Consider the following 16,409-nt stretch of genomic DNA (forward strand, 5'->3'; position numbering starts at 1 on the left):
AGGGCAACGAGAACTGAACACAGTATTCTAAATGGGGTCTCACCAATGTCCTTGATAGGTTGCAACATGATATCACAACTTCTCTACTCAATGCACTATCCACTGAAGACAAGTATGCCAAATGTAACCTTCATTGTCCTGCCTACCTATGACTCCACTTTCAAGGAACTAAGTACCTGCACTCCTAAGTCTCTGTTTGGCAATACTCTCCTGAGCCCTACCATTAAGTGTATATGCCCTGCCCTGGTTTGCCTTCCCAAATGCAACACCGCACATTTATCTAAATTAAACTCCACCTGCCACTCCATTAGCCCATCTAATTAAGGTCCCATTGTACGGAGATAATCATTTTCACTGTCCAATACACAACCTATTTTGGTGTCATCTGCAAACTTACTAACCATACTTCCTATATTCTCACCCAAATCATTTACAGAAGTGATGAAAAGCATTGGATCCAGCATTGATCCTTGTGGCACATCGCTGGTCACAGGCCTCCAGTCTGAAAACGAACCCTCTACTCTATGGCAGCTGCTGATTCTTTTCAGGCAAGTTCCACAAGAAACAGTTGAAAACTCTTGTTTTAGCCAAACTTACCTAAAAAAAACATCAATACTAAAAATATAGTTTCTCGATGCATCTCCTATTCATTAGTTTTGCTACAGGTGTACCTACTAAGTAAACCTAGATTCACTCTCTCTCAAATCTTTCCTTTAAGTGTTATGTGGGACAACTGAACCGGTTAGCTTTCGTGTTGTCACCCAACACAGCGGAATCTGAAAATAATGTCTAAACTCAGCTTAGGTTTCACATTGAAAGCCACTTTTGTTGGAAATTACCATTAAAAAGAGATTTCAAAACATAATATACTTCATAGCAATCAATTTCTTGCGAAGTCTGCAATTGTTTTGCACCTATTTTACATAAACTACTCATTATTAATTGTTACATGGTCACAACACCACCATGTTAAGATTTCAGGTATAGAATTCTAATCTATGACACTTCTGACCCATGTTTACTTTTAGTAAAACTTCAAAAAGTGCACAAGTGTCAACAAATTTGAAATTGGTAGACATTCTCAGGTTTATTCCCAGCCATGTATTATGACATTTTTATTTGAATTATCTCATGCTCACCTTCGATGAAGAGACTCTGAAAATTTAAGGCTTGCATAAATGAACTCTTTGAACTCCTTGTAGATCTCAGGTACTGACTGAGACACTGGAAACCGCTTTGGAAAAGGTTGCTATACGGTTTAAAAAAAATTTCATCAGACCAACTTAAAAATAGCAAATGCAGCATTGTTTTTAAGGTATAAAACAATGAACTAGGAAACAAATAGCAGATCTGACAAATTCCACTAGGGTAATAAAACTCATCGAAAAACCTATAATAGCATTATTTTAGAGTCCTTAGATGTAGGGAAACAGGTCAGGATTGCAGAGCTACAAATTTCTGAAACTACAGATAGTAAGTGACTGAGAAGGTCGACACACCAATCACCCTGATCAGAGGGGAGCACTTTAAAATGGAAGTCTGAGGAACACCACAAGGTCGCTGAATAAATAGTGAACAAGTAGCCAAACATAGCAAAATTGAAACTATTTGATTAGATCACTAAAGAATATATTCAAAATTCAAAATGTTAGGTCCTGATGAAGGGCTTATGCTCGAAACGTCGAATTCTCTATTCCTGAGATGCTGCCTAACCTGCTGTGCTTTGACCAGCAACACATTTGCAGCTGTGATCTCCAGCATCTGCAGACCTCATTTTTTACTCGAATGATCATAATTTGCTTTGTTGAAATTAAATCTTGAGATTTATTCCACATATATTCAGAAGACTAAATTAGAAACACACAGGCCATTCAAAATCAAAATTTCCTTTACTGGACAAATTTCACATGCATGAGTTAACTACAATAAGTCAACTCAGGAGAGTTTAGTCCTCTTCAACAAGAAATTCAGATACAAACATGCAAGTTAGGAGAAGAATAGGCCATTTGGCTGTTTGAGCCTGCTTCGCCATTTCATAAGATCATTGTTGATCTGAAGTGTAAACACAACTCCACATTTTCCCAACCTGATAAATATTCATCTCCTTGCTTACCAAGGATCTTGCCACTTCTGCCTTAAAAGTACTCAAAGATAACTTGCATTGCCTTTTCAAAGAATCCCCCAATATAACCTGTTGAGAAAATGAATTCATCTAATCTTGGTTTTAATTGGGTGGCGCTTGGATTTCAATGGTGGCACCTAGTTTGAGGTTCTCCTAAGAGGTAATATCACTCCACAGCCATCCTCCCAATTCTTCTCAGGATCATGTGTTTCAATCAAGTTAGAGGTAACTTTTCTAAACTTCAGCAGATACAAGCCTACGTGTCCAATCTTCCCTCTAAAACCCATCCATTCCAATTATTAGTCTAGTAAATCTTCTTTGCACTGCTTCCAATACATTTATCTGTCCTTAAATAAGGAAATCAATATTATGTACATCAGATTCTAGATCCAGTACTTCGTGTATTGAATAACTGAAGCACAACTTCCCTACTTTTGCATCAAATTCCCTTTCAAACATTGACATTCTTAATTACTTGCTCTACCTGCATAACTGTCTTTTGCAATTCATCCACTAAGATACCTAGATTCCTCTGCATCTTGGTGCTCCACAATCTCTCAATATAACAATAAAAAGCATGTTTATTTTTCTCGCTAAAATGGACAATTTTCCATTTATTATTCCCTTCACCAGATCTTTGTACACTGACCTAACATCCATTTGTAGCCTCCTTGTGTCCTCTTCCAAAGTTACTTTTCTACCTATCTTTGTTCCATCAAATGAAGTAACCAATATTTTCGTCCCCTTATCCAAGTCATTTACATAAAATTGTAAAATGTAGAGGCCCCTCCACTAATCCCTCTGATTTACCACTTATTATATCTTGCCAACAAGAAAAGGTCCTGTTTATGCCTACTCCATTGTTTGTTAGGTTAGCCTATTGTTTATCCATTCTTTAGCTTGGAGACTCCTCTATGTTATCTGTCCACCACTACGAAAAATAGCAGTGATTCTGAAAGTCAAACGAAGGTGTAGAAGGAGTTGACGTTTCCAGGCAAAATTACTTGCCTTCCAAACTTTCAGAACAAAATTGCTGCTCACCATTTAAATTTCAATATTAAATTCTGCAAAGCTTCATGTCTGCTGGACGTGAAGCACTAAAGTAGAGGCAAAAGTGTAGTTCAGATTTCAAACTCTATGCTAGTTAAAAAGGATTTGCACCAAAACTGAAACATCCTAAGTTTTTCCTCATTTTAAAGAAATATTTAGAGTCAGAGAGATCCTTCAGTCCAACTCATCCAAACTAACTAGATGTCCTAAATTAATCTAGTCCCATTTGCCAGCACTTGGCCTATATCCCTCTCAGCCCTTCCTATTCACGTACCCATTCAAATGTTGTAATTGTACCAGCCGCCACCACCTCCTCAGGCAGTCCATTCCATACATGCACCATCCTTTGCATGAAAAGTTGCCCCTTAGGTCCCTTTTAAATGCTCCCCCTCTCACCTTAAACTAATGCCCTCTAGTTCTGGATTACCCCAACCCAGGGAAAAGACTTGTCTATTTAACCTATCCATGCCCCTCATGGTTTTGTAAATGTCTAAGGTTACCAGTCAACCTCTAATGCTCCAGGAAAAACAGCCCCAGTTTATTCAGCCTCTCCCTCTTAAACCCTCCAACCCAGACAATATCCTTGTAAATCTCTGAGCCCTTTCAAGTTTTACAACATCCTTCCAATAGGTAGGAATCCAGAATTACTCACTATTCCAAAAGTGGCCTAACAATGTCCTGGACAGCCACAACTCCTGTACTCAGTGCTCTGACCAAGAAAGGAAAGGACACCAAACACCTTCATTACTATCCTATCTGTGACTCCACTTTCAAGGAGCTATGAACCTGCACTCCAGTGTCTTTGTTCAGCAACGCTCCCCAGGATCTTACCATTAAGAGTATAAGCCCTGCCCTGACTTGCCTTTCCAAAATGCAGCAACTCATTTATCTAGACTAAACTCCATCTGATCAAGGTCCCCTTGAACTCTGATGTAACCTTCTTCGCTGTCCACTACACCGCCAATTTTGGTGCAGTCTGCAAACTTACTAACTATACCTCCTACGTTCACATCCAGATCATTTATACAAATATCAATAAGCAGTGGACCCAGCACCGATCCTTGTGACACGCTACTGGTCATAGGTTTCCAATCTGAAAAGCAACCCTCCCCCACCACCCTATTTTCTACCTTCAAGCCAGTTCTGCATGCAAATTGATACAGCTCCCTGTATTCCATGTGATCTAACTTTGCTGACCAGTTTACCAAGAGGAACCTTGTCTAATGCCTTACTGAAGTCTATATAGATCAAGTCTACTACTCTGCCCTCATGAATCCTCTTACTTACTTCTTTAAAAAAACAACTCAATCATGTTAGTGAGACATGACTTTCCATGCACAAAGCCATATTGACTATCCATAATCAGTCCTTGCCTATCCAAATATAGGCAAAACCTGTCCCTCTGATTCCCTCCAACAATTTGCCCACCACCAATGTTAGGCTCACTGGTCTATAGTTCCCTGGCTTTTCCTTACCATGTTTCTTAAATAGTGGCACCATGTTAACCAACCTCCAGTCTTCTGGCACCATACCTGCGAATTTTGATGGTACAAATATCTCAGCAAATGGGCCTAGCAATCGCTTCCCTAGCTTCTCAGAGTTCTCAGGTACACCTGATCAGGTCGTACGGATTTATCCACCATCATACATTTTTGAAAGACATCCAGCATCTCCTCTTCTGTAATATGGTGACATATTGGAAAATGGCCATCTACTTTTCTGCATTCTATATCTTCCACGTCCTTCTCCACAGTAAACACTGATGCAAAATACTCATTTAGTATCTCCTACTGTTTCATACAAACTCTGCCTTGCTGATCTTTAAGAAGTCCTATTCTCTGCCTAGTTACCCTTTTGTCCTTAATGTATTTATAAAATCCCTTTGGATTCTCCTTAACTCCATTTGCCAAAGCTATCTCACGTCCCCTTTTTGCTCTCCTGATTTCCCTCGTAAGTATATCCCTGCTGCCTTTATATTCTAAGGATTCACTCAATCTATGCCTGACATATGCTTCCATCGTTTCTATGATCAAAATCTCAATTTCCTCAGTCATCCAGCATTCCCTACAGCCATCCTTTCACCCTAACAGGAACATACTGAATCTGGACTCTCCTTCTCATTTTTGAAGGTTTCCCATTTTCCAGCCATCCTTTTACCTGTGAACATCCACCTCCAATCAGCTTTTGAAAGTTCCTGCTTAATACTGTCAAAATTGACCTTCCTTCAATTTAGAACTTCAACTTTTAGATCCTGTCTATCCTTTTCCATCACTAATTTTAAAACTAATAGAATTATGGTTGCTGGCCTCACTGACACCTCAGTCACTTGTCCTGCCTTATTTCTCAAGAATAGGTCAGGTTTTGCACCTCTAGTAGGCACATCCACTTACTGAATCAGAAAACTTTATTGTATACATTAATTCCTCTTCATCTAAACCCTTAGCATTATGGTAGCCCCAATCCAAGTTTGGAAAGTTAAAATCCCCTACCATTACCACCCTATTATTCTTAGAGACCAGAGATCACCTTACAAATTTGTTTCTCAATTTCCTGTAGGCTATTGAAGGGTCTGTAGTACAATCCCAATAAAAGGTGATCAAACCCTTTCTTACCTCTCAGTTCTATCCAAATAAGAAATAGATATAAACAATCTAATGTATTTCTGAATATTTTTGGTGCAGTTATTCTGTAATGCTTTTAGATTAGTTACTACAGTATCCATTTAGAACTGGCAGAATCTTGTTAATAAACTACCTAGCAACACTTCAGATCATCAGCTCCACAAAGTTCAATCAACTTTTAGTGAACTTGCTAAAAAGTTTCTACAATCTGTTCCTTAATTGAAAAATCAATCAACTCAATTGTCAAGGTTTTAAGCAATATATTCCCACAACGTTGCTATTTACATTAATATTGTAAATATACATATTTACAAAAATGAACATAAAATTCTCAGTAGATTGTCTGGTTTTCAACTCAAGTAGTAGAATGCTGCCTGAAGTAATTTCACAATACTCCCCCCTCTGGAATCAGAGGAAGTCCTCACTCAGAGCTTTACTTGGAAAATTAATACTGTTCTGCAGAAACTGATTTTAATTGCATTAATGTTGCAGCGTAAATGAACTGGAATCAAATTCGAGTGGTTGACAAAATAAATCTAAAAGATAATAATGAGGTCACTGACCTTTTCAAGCTCCAAGTCATGAAATGGGAATCGACTTATTATCATTCTGTATTCTTCTTCATTTGCAACTGGAATAGGACTGCAGTTGTCAGACTCAAAGATTTCCCTGTTTAAAAGTAAGATTTAAATGACTATTACAAAAGTAATACCATATTCACCCATGCAAATTCTAGATAGAAAACATAACCATGCATTAATAATTCTATTAATGGAGTGGTGGTAGATGGTTTATTTTAAATTTAAATAATTTATTTAGGGTCTTAGGGAAATTTTAAGTGGTGATTGTTACTGCTCGTAATGCAGTGCTTAATCTTTTGCATCCAATGTCAGCAACAAATGAGTAAAGCTCAGGGTTAACATGAACCACAGGAAAAATATTTTTATTCTCTACTTTCTACCCTGTAATAGAACCAAGCCCTATTGAAAACAAGAATAGCCTATGCTATTTCATTGACCACACAGCCATCCTTATGTACTCACTAGGTACTACCTTGAAGGTTAAATGTACACCTTACGTTCAGAAATGTTTGCCTATTATGGACTATTAATAATAAATTGTAAAATGCAGTTTTACTTAAATCATTAAAAAGAAAAACAAAAGAAAACGTGTGTCAACTCTGCTGAGTTAACATCCTTAATGCTTGATCAAATCAATGTTGGTTTGAGCCCAGTAAAAGATTGCACTTCCTTGTTTAGTTTACTGTCAAGCCTAGTTAGGCAAGTTTGGAAGGGAAGGTGGCAACTCTATCTGGAAGAGGAGAATCACCCCGTTAGACAGAAAATACTTAAGAGTTCAAAATCGGATGAGTGAAGATAACAATAATAAATGGTAATGCTTTGATATATAAAAAAAACTATAAAAAAGTTTCATAAACATTACTAACCTAAACACAATTGCCCATTTCTTTAATAAAGTTTCATTGTACTGATCCCGGATTTCAAGTAACAGGTCGAAGAGTCTGTTCACAGGAAATCCGTAACCCTGGAAAAAATTCAAATCAAGAGAACACATGAACATTTGGCAGGCAGTAACAAAACTGAATCAGTTGTTTGAAATGAAGAACAGCATGACAAATATTAATCAAGTTTTGCCAATTGAAGTTTAGTACAAAAATTGAACACTGAAGAGTGACATGCAGGATTAGTGATAGCTGGTGTTTGCAGAATAGTTCTGCAAACTCTGATAACCTTTTTGCTCTGGTTAGGTTTGACATCAAGCTAGTTTTTTTTTTAAAAAAAGTTTTGCTCAATTCTTTTGGAGTAGACATGGAGGAGTGAAATAAAGAAGTCCTATTAATTTGATTTTTAATGACCTTCACAACTATTGGAACAGTCTATTGCAATAATAACTAAAGAAAAAGTAGAATACTTGTCCACCTCAACTTCTTAAAATGTCTTGCAAATATAGGTCAAGATTCAACTTCTCAAGGCAAAAGCAGATACATTTTGGCAAGGTTGGGCTTCTGTTCTCAAGAGTGCAAGTCCTTAGTTTTGCTCCAAAATCCTAGAAAATGGAGGCAAAAATCTGTTTGCAGCATCCTATTAAAAGGGGAGGTCATTCTAATGACGGGTTGAGTGAGTGAGTGGGACCAATACTACCCAAAAAAACCAAATCTCTAATAAATATTTCAAATAAGACAGCCGTAATGTTGAAGATGGATTCATATGTAAAGTTTTGATTCAGTAATGGTTGCCTTACAGTCACAATACTAGAGCACAGCTAAATATGGTGTTCACTGAGGGATCAATTTGGAAGACAATCTGAAACTAAACATATTAAGGCAGAAAATGGATGGAAGTAGAAATATATCTGCAAAAATGAAGAGGGGATAACATTGGCTGGGAAGCTAGATCAAAAATTTCTGTTGCTCTCTATTACGGTATTGTATAGACTAAAAAAAAAATTAATGCTGGTGTTGTGGCTCAATGCCCAACAGATTAAACAATTCATGCTGTGGGAAGATGGTTGATAAGCTGTACAAATGTACTTTCCATAAATTAATGGAGATATGGAGGCATCCAACTTGTTCTAATCGGGCACAAGTACAGTGAAATCAACTGCAAGATCCTCACTATTTTTCTGACAAACATAATTCATACAACACAAATGCTTGACAAGATATCATCTGCAAAGCTGGATTTACATATTTTGTTTCGTAATTGAACAGCCTTAGACTAAAATGGATGTATTACTCGGTCCCAGGTTTTACATTCCACAGGTAGTAGAAAGTGAGGTCTGCAGATGCTGGAGATCAGAGCTGAAAATGTGTTGCTGGTTAAAGCACAGCAGGTTAGGCAGCATCCAAGGAACAGGAAATTCCTGATGAAGGGCTCTGGCCCGAAACGTCGAATTTCCTGTTCTTTGGATGCTGCATAACCTGCTGTGCTTTAACCAGCAACACATTTTCAGCTCTTTACATTCCACAGACAAACTTATTTGACCAGTTTTAACAAATTAGAATTATCAAAAAGCACACGAAGTCTAACTTAAACATCAAAATAATTTTAGCTTAATTGCTTACAACTGACATTAAAAGACTAAGTACATTGAAACTGAAGTAAATTGTCCCAACATCTTTAATGCCACATCCATGAAAAAAGTTGTTTTTTTTTGTACCTTATAAAACTTTCTTCAAGAATTATAAATTATATCATACCCTGGACAATTTTAAAACCTCTCTCCCACTCCTAGAGTTGGTTAATTAGTTCTCCTATCCATCTACCCTTTTCTATCTGTATATTTTCCCTTACCTCAAACCCAGAAACCTCCCTTACACTTCCCTTAGTATGTCATTCTTCATTGCAGTCTTCTGTGTCTTTGCTTTTATCAATAGTATGATGGCTATTACTGATCATTACTTTCTTATTCCTGCCAAGCTTCAAATAGAAAGCCTGTAGGCACTTCCTCTATTATCAAAGGTGTTGAAAACAAGACTTAGTGGAATGTCTTCTAATGTAACATTTCTTAGCACTAAAACTGAAAAAAGTTTCACTTGTTTGCACCCACTGAGTTTATAAGGTTCGAGACCCTTGCCTTCAACGCTACTGGATTTATCCAGATTCTGAAATTTTGCAAAATGCTGATTACAATATAATTTAGTAGTGGATATAGAAAACCATAATATGAATCAATACCTACTTGTAAAGTATCAGCATAAACCACAATAAGATTCTTCAGCTCCAAGATAAGGTCAGGATCAGTGCAATACGACTAGGAGTACAAGATTAAAGCCAAGTTAATATTTTCTAGAAAACACGTGACTGAGCTCTCCCAGAGAGAGCAGAATTACAAAAATATACATGTGACTATACAGTCGCTGTTATTTTCAATTACAATTTGTAAATGACTCAATACGTTCCCATTTCATACCACAAATTACTTTTGCTTTTAATTGAGTGTACACCTATTACTTGCAGTACTTTTATCACCATAACTAATCATTTGCAAAGGTGGATGGCATCATGCAAGAATAGTAGCATATTAGTCTACATCCACCGTATCACTTGATATCAATGAGCTACTAGAAAAAAAAGCAATATAATATGATAATGAAATAATCCTATATTATCCACATTCCTCAATAAAGGGATTATTTACATTTACTTCTCAAATTCCTAGTTTTCAAAGAATATTAAATTTACAACTAAATACTTTGTGGGTATTTTATCCAAAACCAAAGCAGGCAAACAATGGCCTGCATAGGGCAATGGTCATGAAAAGGGCCTTGCAACTGAATTACGTTTCTGTCTTTTCTCTTTACATATTTTATTATAGACCTAGTGGCAAAATCTACAGTCACTAAAATACAACTGAAAGTAGTATGACTGGAAATGTGTGCAGGTAGACCAGTTGGACAATATGCATTTTTAATGCTAAACTTCATATAGTATTTAATTGCAGTTTACATGATATCACAAAAGCATATAATTAGTTTGATCTTAAATTAAGCACAATTCAAATTAACTTTGACGTATGTTTCAGCAATACTTATTCAGTTTATGGACTAGATAGCGTTCTACTGTATGGTGAAGGTATAATTTAGTACATAAAGGAAAACATTGCTAGTTTAACTGGGTGTATATTGAAAACAGTGCATTTAGAATGATAATTAGGAACTATTGCCTGGCGGTGCTTTCAATACTGAACTATTCAATTAGATCTAATGAAGAGGTCAGCTGAGACTAATGAGGACAGATTGCAACAATAAAAGAAGATTAACTCTGAATATTCTAAACTGTCAGATTGGAAAGCTAGTCAATTGTAAATCATTTAAGGATTATGCAAATAGCCTAGGGCTGTGGCTCAAAGCCCAATTCTACTGAGATAAACAAAAGCCGGGCAGGCCCTTTCCCAAATTTAAGTAACTTAATTACAAAAAGAGTCAAAAGAAAGAGGTGCAACCATACATCACTTTGGTGTATACTTGTCAACAAACAGGAGTCACTTGTCTGTTGATAGAGTTACCAATGACAGACACAGCCTCCCATAATCAACAACAATTACAATGAAAGAGATAACCTTCCAATTTCTGAGAACAAAGACCTGGATTTTTGACATGAATGCGATGTTAGAATGTGCATCTCCTATACAATCCACTAAATACACACACACAGTCTAATTTTACTTTGCATCATGGCACAAGCATAAGTGAGACAACCCCTTCATTATTAGTTCCAAATACCACTAGAGGCAAATTGTATTTAAATGATTCATTTTAAAGTGTAAATCCTCAACTTCCATCTTAGACACGCTGGACCATTTACTACAAGCAGATTTGAGATGATCAGAGAAAGCTGTCTATTCCTGCACAGACTTTAGATGAGCATTTACAAAAAGATCGATATATTTAGTGCATCAGACCTGAATTTGGAGTAACATCGCATATTAAACAAGAAAAAGGCAAGAATTCTCAAATGATGTGCCTGAAACTATGCTGACTTGGGAAGATGTTTATTTTGTTCCTTAAATGGTTTTAAAACACTGCAACTGAATAACTTACTGAATGAGTTCTTAAGACAGCAATAATTTTTGAAAGCGCCATGTTCCACAGTTCATCAGTAAATGCTCTGGTCACCAACCCTTGTGTTGCATGTAATATGTGATCTTCCACCACAAAAAATCTAAAATCGAAAAGGTCAGATTTAAATACAGTGCTATATTATAGAATCAAACACTGTATATTTCTAATATGTAAACTGTTTCCTATGTATTTTTATAGAATCCCTGCAGTGCAGAAAGAGGCCATTCAGCCCAGCGAGTCCACACCAACCCTCCGTACAGCATCCCATCCAGACCCAGTGCCTTGCCCTGTCTACATAACCCTGCATTTCCCATTGCTAATCCATCTACCCTGCACAGTCCTGGACACTAAGGGCAATTTAACATGGCCAATCCACCTAACCTGCACGTATTTGGACTGTGGAAAGAAATTGCAGCACCTGGGTGAAAACCCACGCAGACGGGGAGAACACAAACTCCGTACAATCAGCCAAGGTTGGAATTGAATCTAGGGCCCTGGTGCTATGAGGTAGCATGCTAACTGCTGAGCCATCATGCCACCCATTATATTCATGGCTTCTGTGTAATCTATAAATGTGACAGTAATTAAGATTAGTTCAGTATTATTGAAAAATGGCTTAAGAATGGTATCTATTTGCATGTGAACCTATTAGCTGAAGTGTCAGTCTAGTCTAAGGAGTCAACCTTTTGGTGTGGGAATTGAATTGTAACCTTGTCTAGAAATGCTACCACCTAACAGCTTTGCTATACTAGCTTCCACATTTACTGTAAAGGTTATCCTGGTTAAACTGTGGAATAGGTGGAGCAGGCTTTTACCTACTTTGGAGCAAATGCATAAAGTTGCAAAACATCAATACTTTTTAAGACACTCTTACCCAACACAGATGAATTACTAAGCCTTCAGTAGGTCACAAGCACTTACCCAACAATTTGGTTAAAATATTTTCTGTAGCCGTCAACAGTTTCATGCTAATATGAGAGGAGGAAATGGGAAGAAATTTAACAGATAATCACAACATATGAAATGTACAACATGCAAGTCTCAGTAATCACTGTGAACAATACCATGTTTGACTGTGGTTGCAATACCAGTCCTGCTTGTTTCCTTCGTTGTTTCCTGTAATAATTTTCAAAGGTTTCTCGATCGCCCTATAGCAAAAACATTAGAAATGATCAATTCCAAATAATTTAATTTCACATGCCTAAATAAATGTCACATCTAAATAAATTTAACTTTCTTTTCTGTAATTATTTCCATTGTTAAAATGGAGAGAAAGTTAGCTAATTTCCTATGCAGGCTGATAAGTGACAGGAACCAGTGAATAATCGAGCTGATGCACAGGATATGCCTGGTGGTGTCCAAGATCTATGCTGGGTCCTCAACTATTCATTGAAGTCATTAATAAGGTGATGAGCTAAAGCAGCAGATATCCAAATTTCAAATGCAGGAAAATGTGACATCATCCACTTTGGAGCAAAAAAAGCATAGAATCAGGTATTTTTAAAATGATGAAAAGGATAGAGATAGTGGAGATCCAGAGACCTTGGGGACCTATTGTGCACAAATTGTGCAAATATCATAGAAAGATACACTAAATATTCAAAAAGCTAATGATATGCTGGGCTTTACAAAGAGTTAAAACTCCTTGGGCCTGGTCAGACCACACCTGGATGACTGGGTCCTGGGGACAACATTTTAGGCAGAACTTCTTTGGCCTTGGCAAGCAGATTCCTAGTTCAGCCAGACCGTACAGAAATAAAATTAGAAAACATTTAAGCACGAAGATTGCAGAAGTCTGGAATTCTCTTCCGAAAATTACAATTATGTTATTTCATTAATTTTAAATCTAAATTTGGCAGAATTGTAATCCAAAAATGAGGGATATTGGCAATGGTAGTTATGTCGAATCAGGTTGCAGATCAGCTATGATCTCATTAAATAGCAAAACAGATTTGAGTAGCTACACGGCCTGTTCCAACTGATAGTTCACTCAATTAGTCATGGAGCTGGCCAGCACAGGAACAGAACCTTTGGTCCAACTCGTCCATGTTAAATTAATCTAGCCCCAACTGCAACATTTGGCCCATATTCCTCTAAACCCTTCCTATTCATATACCCATCCAGATGGTTTTTAAATTTTACAATTGTACCAGCCTCCACCACTTCTTCTGGCAGCTCATTCCATATGTTGCCCCATAGGTCTCTTTTAAATCCTTCCCCTCTCACCTTAAACTATGTTCTCCAGCTTTGGACTTCGCTACCCTGGTAAAAGACCTTGACTCTCCACCCGATGCCCTTCATGATTTTATAAACCTCAAGGTCATCCTCCACCTCTCAGGGAAAATAGCCCCAGCCTATCCAGTCTCTCCTTATAGTTCAAACCCTCCAATGCTGGCAACATCCTTGTAAATCTTTTCTGAACCCTTTCAAGTTTCACAACATCCTTCTGATAGGAAGGAGAGCAGACTTCAATGCAGTATTCCAAAACTGGCCTAACTAATGTCCCATACAGCCACAATATTACCCTCAACTCCTATACTCAATGCGCTGTGGTAATACAGTTCTTCTTATTGTATCATTAGATTTGCTGTGTGCTTTGATTTTTAATCAGGCAGGGAATGCAATTAGAAAAAATAAAATTGGTCAATTGGCTATTACACACTTCTGGAGTAGATGGGATTTGAAGCCAGACCTTTCAGTCCAGGGATAGGGATACCACCACTGTCTCACAAGAGGGCCCAAATATAAAGTCACTTCACTGTAACCTCAGCTGGTGCAGGAACTGAACCCATGCTGATGCATCAATCTGCACTACAAACCAGTCATCCAGCCAATTGAGCTGGTCAACCTCTAAAATAACAGAGACTCCATCATTGGGTAGTCTCTTAGTAGCCGAACATGCTGACCATTTGCAGCAGAAATTGGTATGTTTAGGATCTGGTGTACATCATAGGATCCCAAAATAGTCTGTTGCTCAAGCTGATTAGGGCACTAAGTCATCCCCACAACTAACATTTCTGGTAGACAATCAGTGAAAACCATCACCCATGAAATTAAATCTTCAGGGTTACACAACTCCTGAAAACTAAAGGAAAATTGGTAGTTCCATTAATTTACCTCCTAAGACATAGGAGCAGAGACTGGCCATTCAGTCTGTCGAGTCTGCTCTACCATTCAATGAGATCACATTGAACTGAATCCTCATTCCACTTTCTTGCCTTTTCCAGAATTCTCTCGCTGTGGTTAAAAATCCATTTAGCTCAGCCTTGAAAATACTTAATGACCTGGCCTGAACAATTCTCTGCGGCAAAGGATTCCACAGATCCACCACCTTCAAGAAACTCCTCCTCATTCCTGTTTTATATAAAAACCAGATTGTTGAGATTATGCCCTCTGATCAAAGAACAATCTTTCTGATTTTACCCTATTAAGTCCAAGAATATTATCGATATCAATAAGGTTGCCTCTCATTCTTCTTTATTCCAATTAGTACACACCCAATGACTCATTCTCTCCTCAAAACAGATCCCACCCCCACAAACCAATCTGGCTGACCACCTGTTCTGAACTACCTCCAATACCACCATAATCTTTCCTGAGATAAAAGGGACCCAAAATAGTCCACAATATTGCAGATGTATGCCTTGTATAGTTTTAGCAAAACCTCCCTTTTATATTCCATTTCTCTTCTCTACTACCCAATAAACTTAGATATTACCTTGTGATTCATGAACAAGAACTCCCAAATCTTGGTTTCAATACTTCCTACAGTCTTTCTCCGTTTCCTATATAGTCTCTCTATTCAAACTGCAAATGTGCATAATCTCTCATTTTCCTATATTGTATTCCATCTGCCAAGCTTTTTCCCCACTCACTCGTCAATATCCCTCTGCAAGTTGTCATGTTCACCATTCGCCTTCCACTTGTCATCCACAAAGTTAATTATAATCCATTCATTTTCTTGAGTTATTAATATACATTATAATCTGCCTATAAAGCCCTTTTATAGTCTTCTCATCTGTACCTCCATACCTGTGACATTAATAATCAAATCAAACCAGCCTCTATACTGATCCCTGTGGCACACCATTAGTTACAGGTTGTCATCCTGAATTTAAATTCCTTAACTAATCATACTTTTCCAAGGATTACTATGTTAAAGGCATTCTCAACTACCAAAGATAAATTGACTGGTTTGTTAATTCTTACACCTTTTTTATTAAAAAAAGCTGTAACAAATTTCTAGTCCCCTGGAATTCAGTCAGAGGACGATTGGAAGATTAAAACCAATAATCACAATTTCCAACCATAACTCCTTCAGCATCAGATACATCCTCATCTGGTCCTGCTGACTCAACTGAAAATGTATCTGGCCTAATCTACCCCATCTATTTTTGGCCTGTACGTGTTCAAAGTTTGGGAGAAGATTTGTAGCTCAGGTGCTCGTTGTTGTGGCTCTGTTCGCCGAGCTGGGAATTTGTGTTGCAGACGTTTCGTCCTCTGTCTAGGTGACATCCTCAGTGCTTGGATGCCTCCTGTGAAGCCTACGGGCGAGAGATGCTAGAATAAGCCAGGAAATGGGAATCTGTGCCAATCATCTAAGGCTTCACAGGAGGCTCCCAAGTACTGAGGATGTCACGTAGACAGGGGACGAAACGTCTGCAACACAAATTCCCAGCTCGGTGAACTGAACCACAACATTTTTGGCCCACCCAGTATTTCACTACAGGTCATTCTGCTAGAACACAACAGTTGTGTCCCTCAGCAACCTCGTGCTATAGACAATCGTATTATGGAAGCCTCCTGTGGATGATTGCTAAAGAAAATTGCTCAGCCAGTTCAGTTGAAAACTTGTGTCATCCAAACAGTATCCATAATTCAATCACATTATAGCTGATTTCTGTTAACAAAACGCACATTATACCAGAACGACCTGTCCTATTTTCTGATTTTAGCAGCACCTTCCTTCTAATAAAAGGCGAATGCAGTGTAGTCATACTGTTACTCAGCCATGCCCTCCGTCTCCAGGGAG

The 16,409-nt window shown here is 37.8% G+C and overlaps 1 protein-coding gene across 4 annotated transcripts in view; it reads right to left on the reverse strand.

Annotated features, from left to right (window-relative positions):
* The window catches only part of LOC132826233 (exocyst complex component 6-like), a 199,522-nt gene that overhangs the window by 110,825 nt on the left and 72,288 nt on the right, over positions 1-16,409 (reverse strand). For all 4 annotated transcript variants that reach the window (XM_060841918.1, XM_060841920.1, XM_060841921.1 and 1 more), the window contains exons 9-15: positions 12,442-12,525; positions 12,299-12,345; positions 11,357-11,477; positions 9,496-9,567; positions 7,241-7,338; positions 6,357-6,462; positions 1,140-1,249 (exon numbers count right to left, since the gene is read on the reverse strand). In XM_060841918.1, coding sequence (XP_060697901.1) covers positions 1,140-1,249; positions 6,357-6,462; positions 7,241-7,338; positions 9,496-9,567; positions 11,357-11,477; positions 12,299-12,345; positions 12,442-12,525 — 638 coding nt within the window. The remainder of the gene's footprint in view (positions 1-1,139; positions 1,250-6,356; positions 6,463-7,240; positions 7,339-9,495; positions 9,568-11,356; positions 11,478-12,298; positions 12,346-12,441; positions 12,526-16,409) is intronic.

The sequence above is a fragment of the Hemiscyllium ocellatum genome, chromosome 22 (assembly GCF_020745735.1).
Source record: "Hemiscyllium ocellatum isolate sHemOce1 chromosome 22, sHemOce1.pat.X.cur, whole genome shotgun sequence".
NCBI lineage: Eukaryota > Metazoa > Chordata > Chondrichthyes > Orectolobiformes > Hemiscylliidae > Hemiscyllium > Hemiscyllium ocellatum.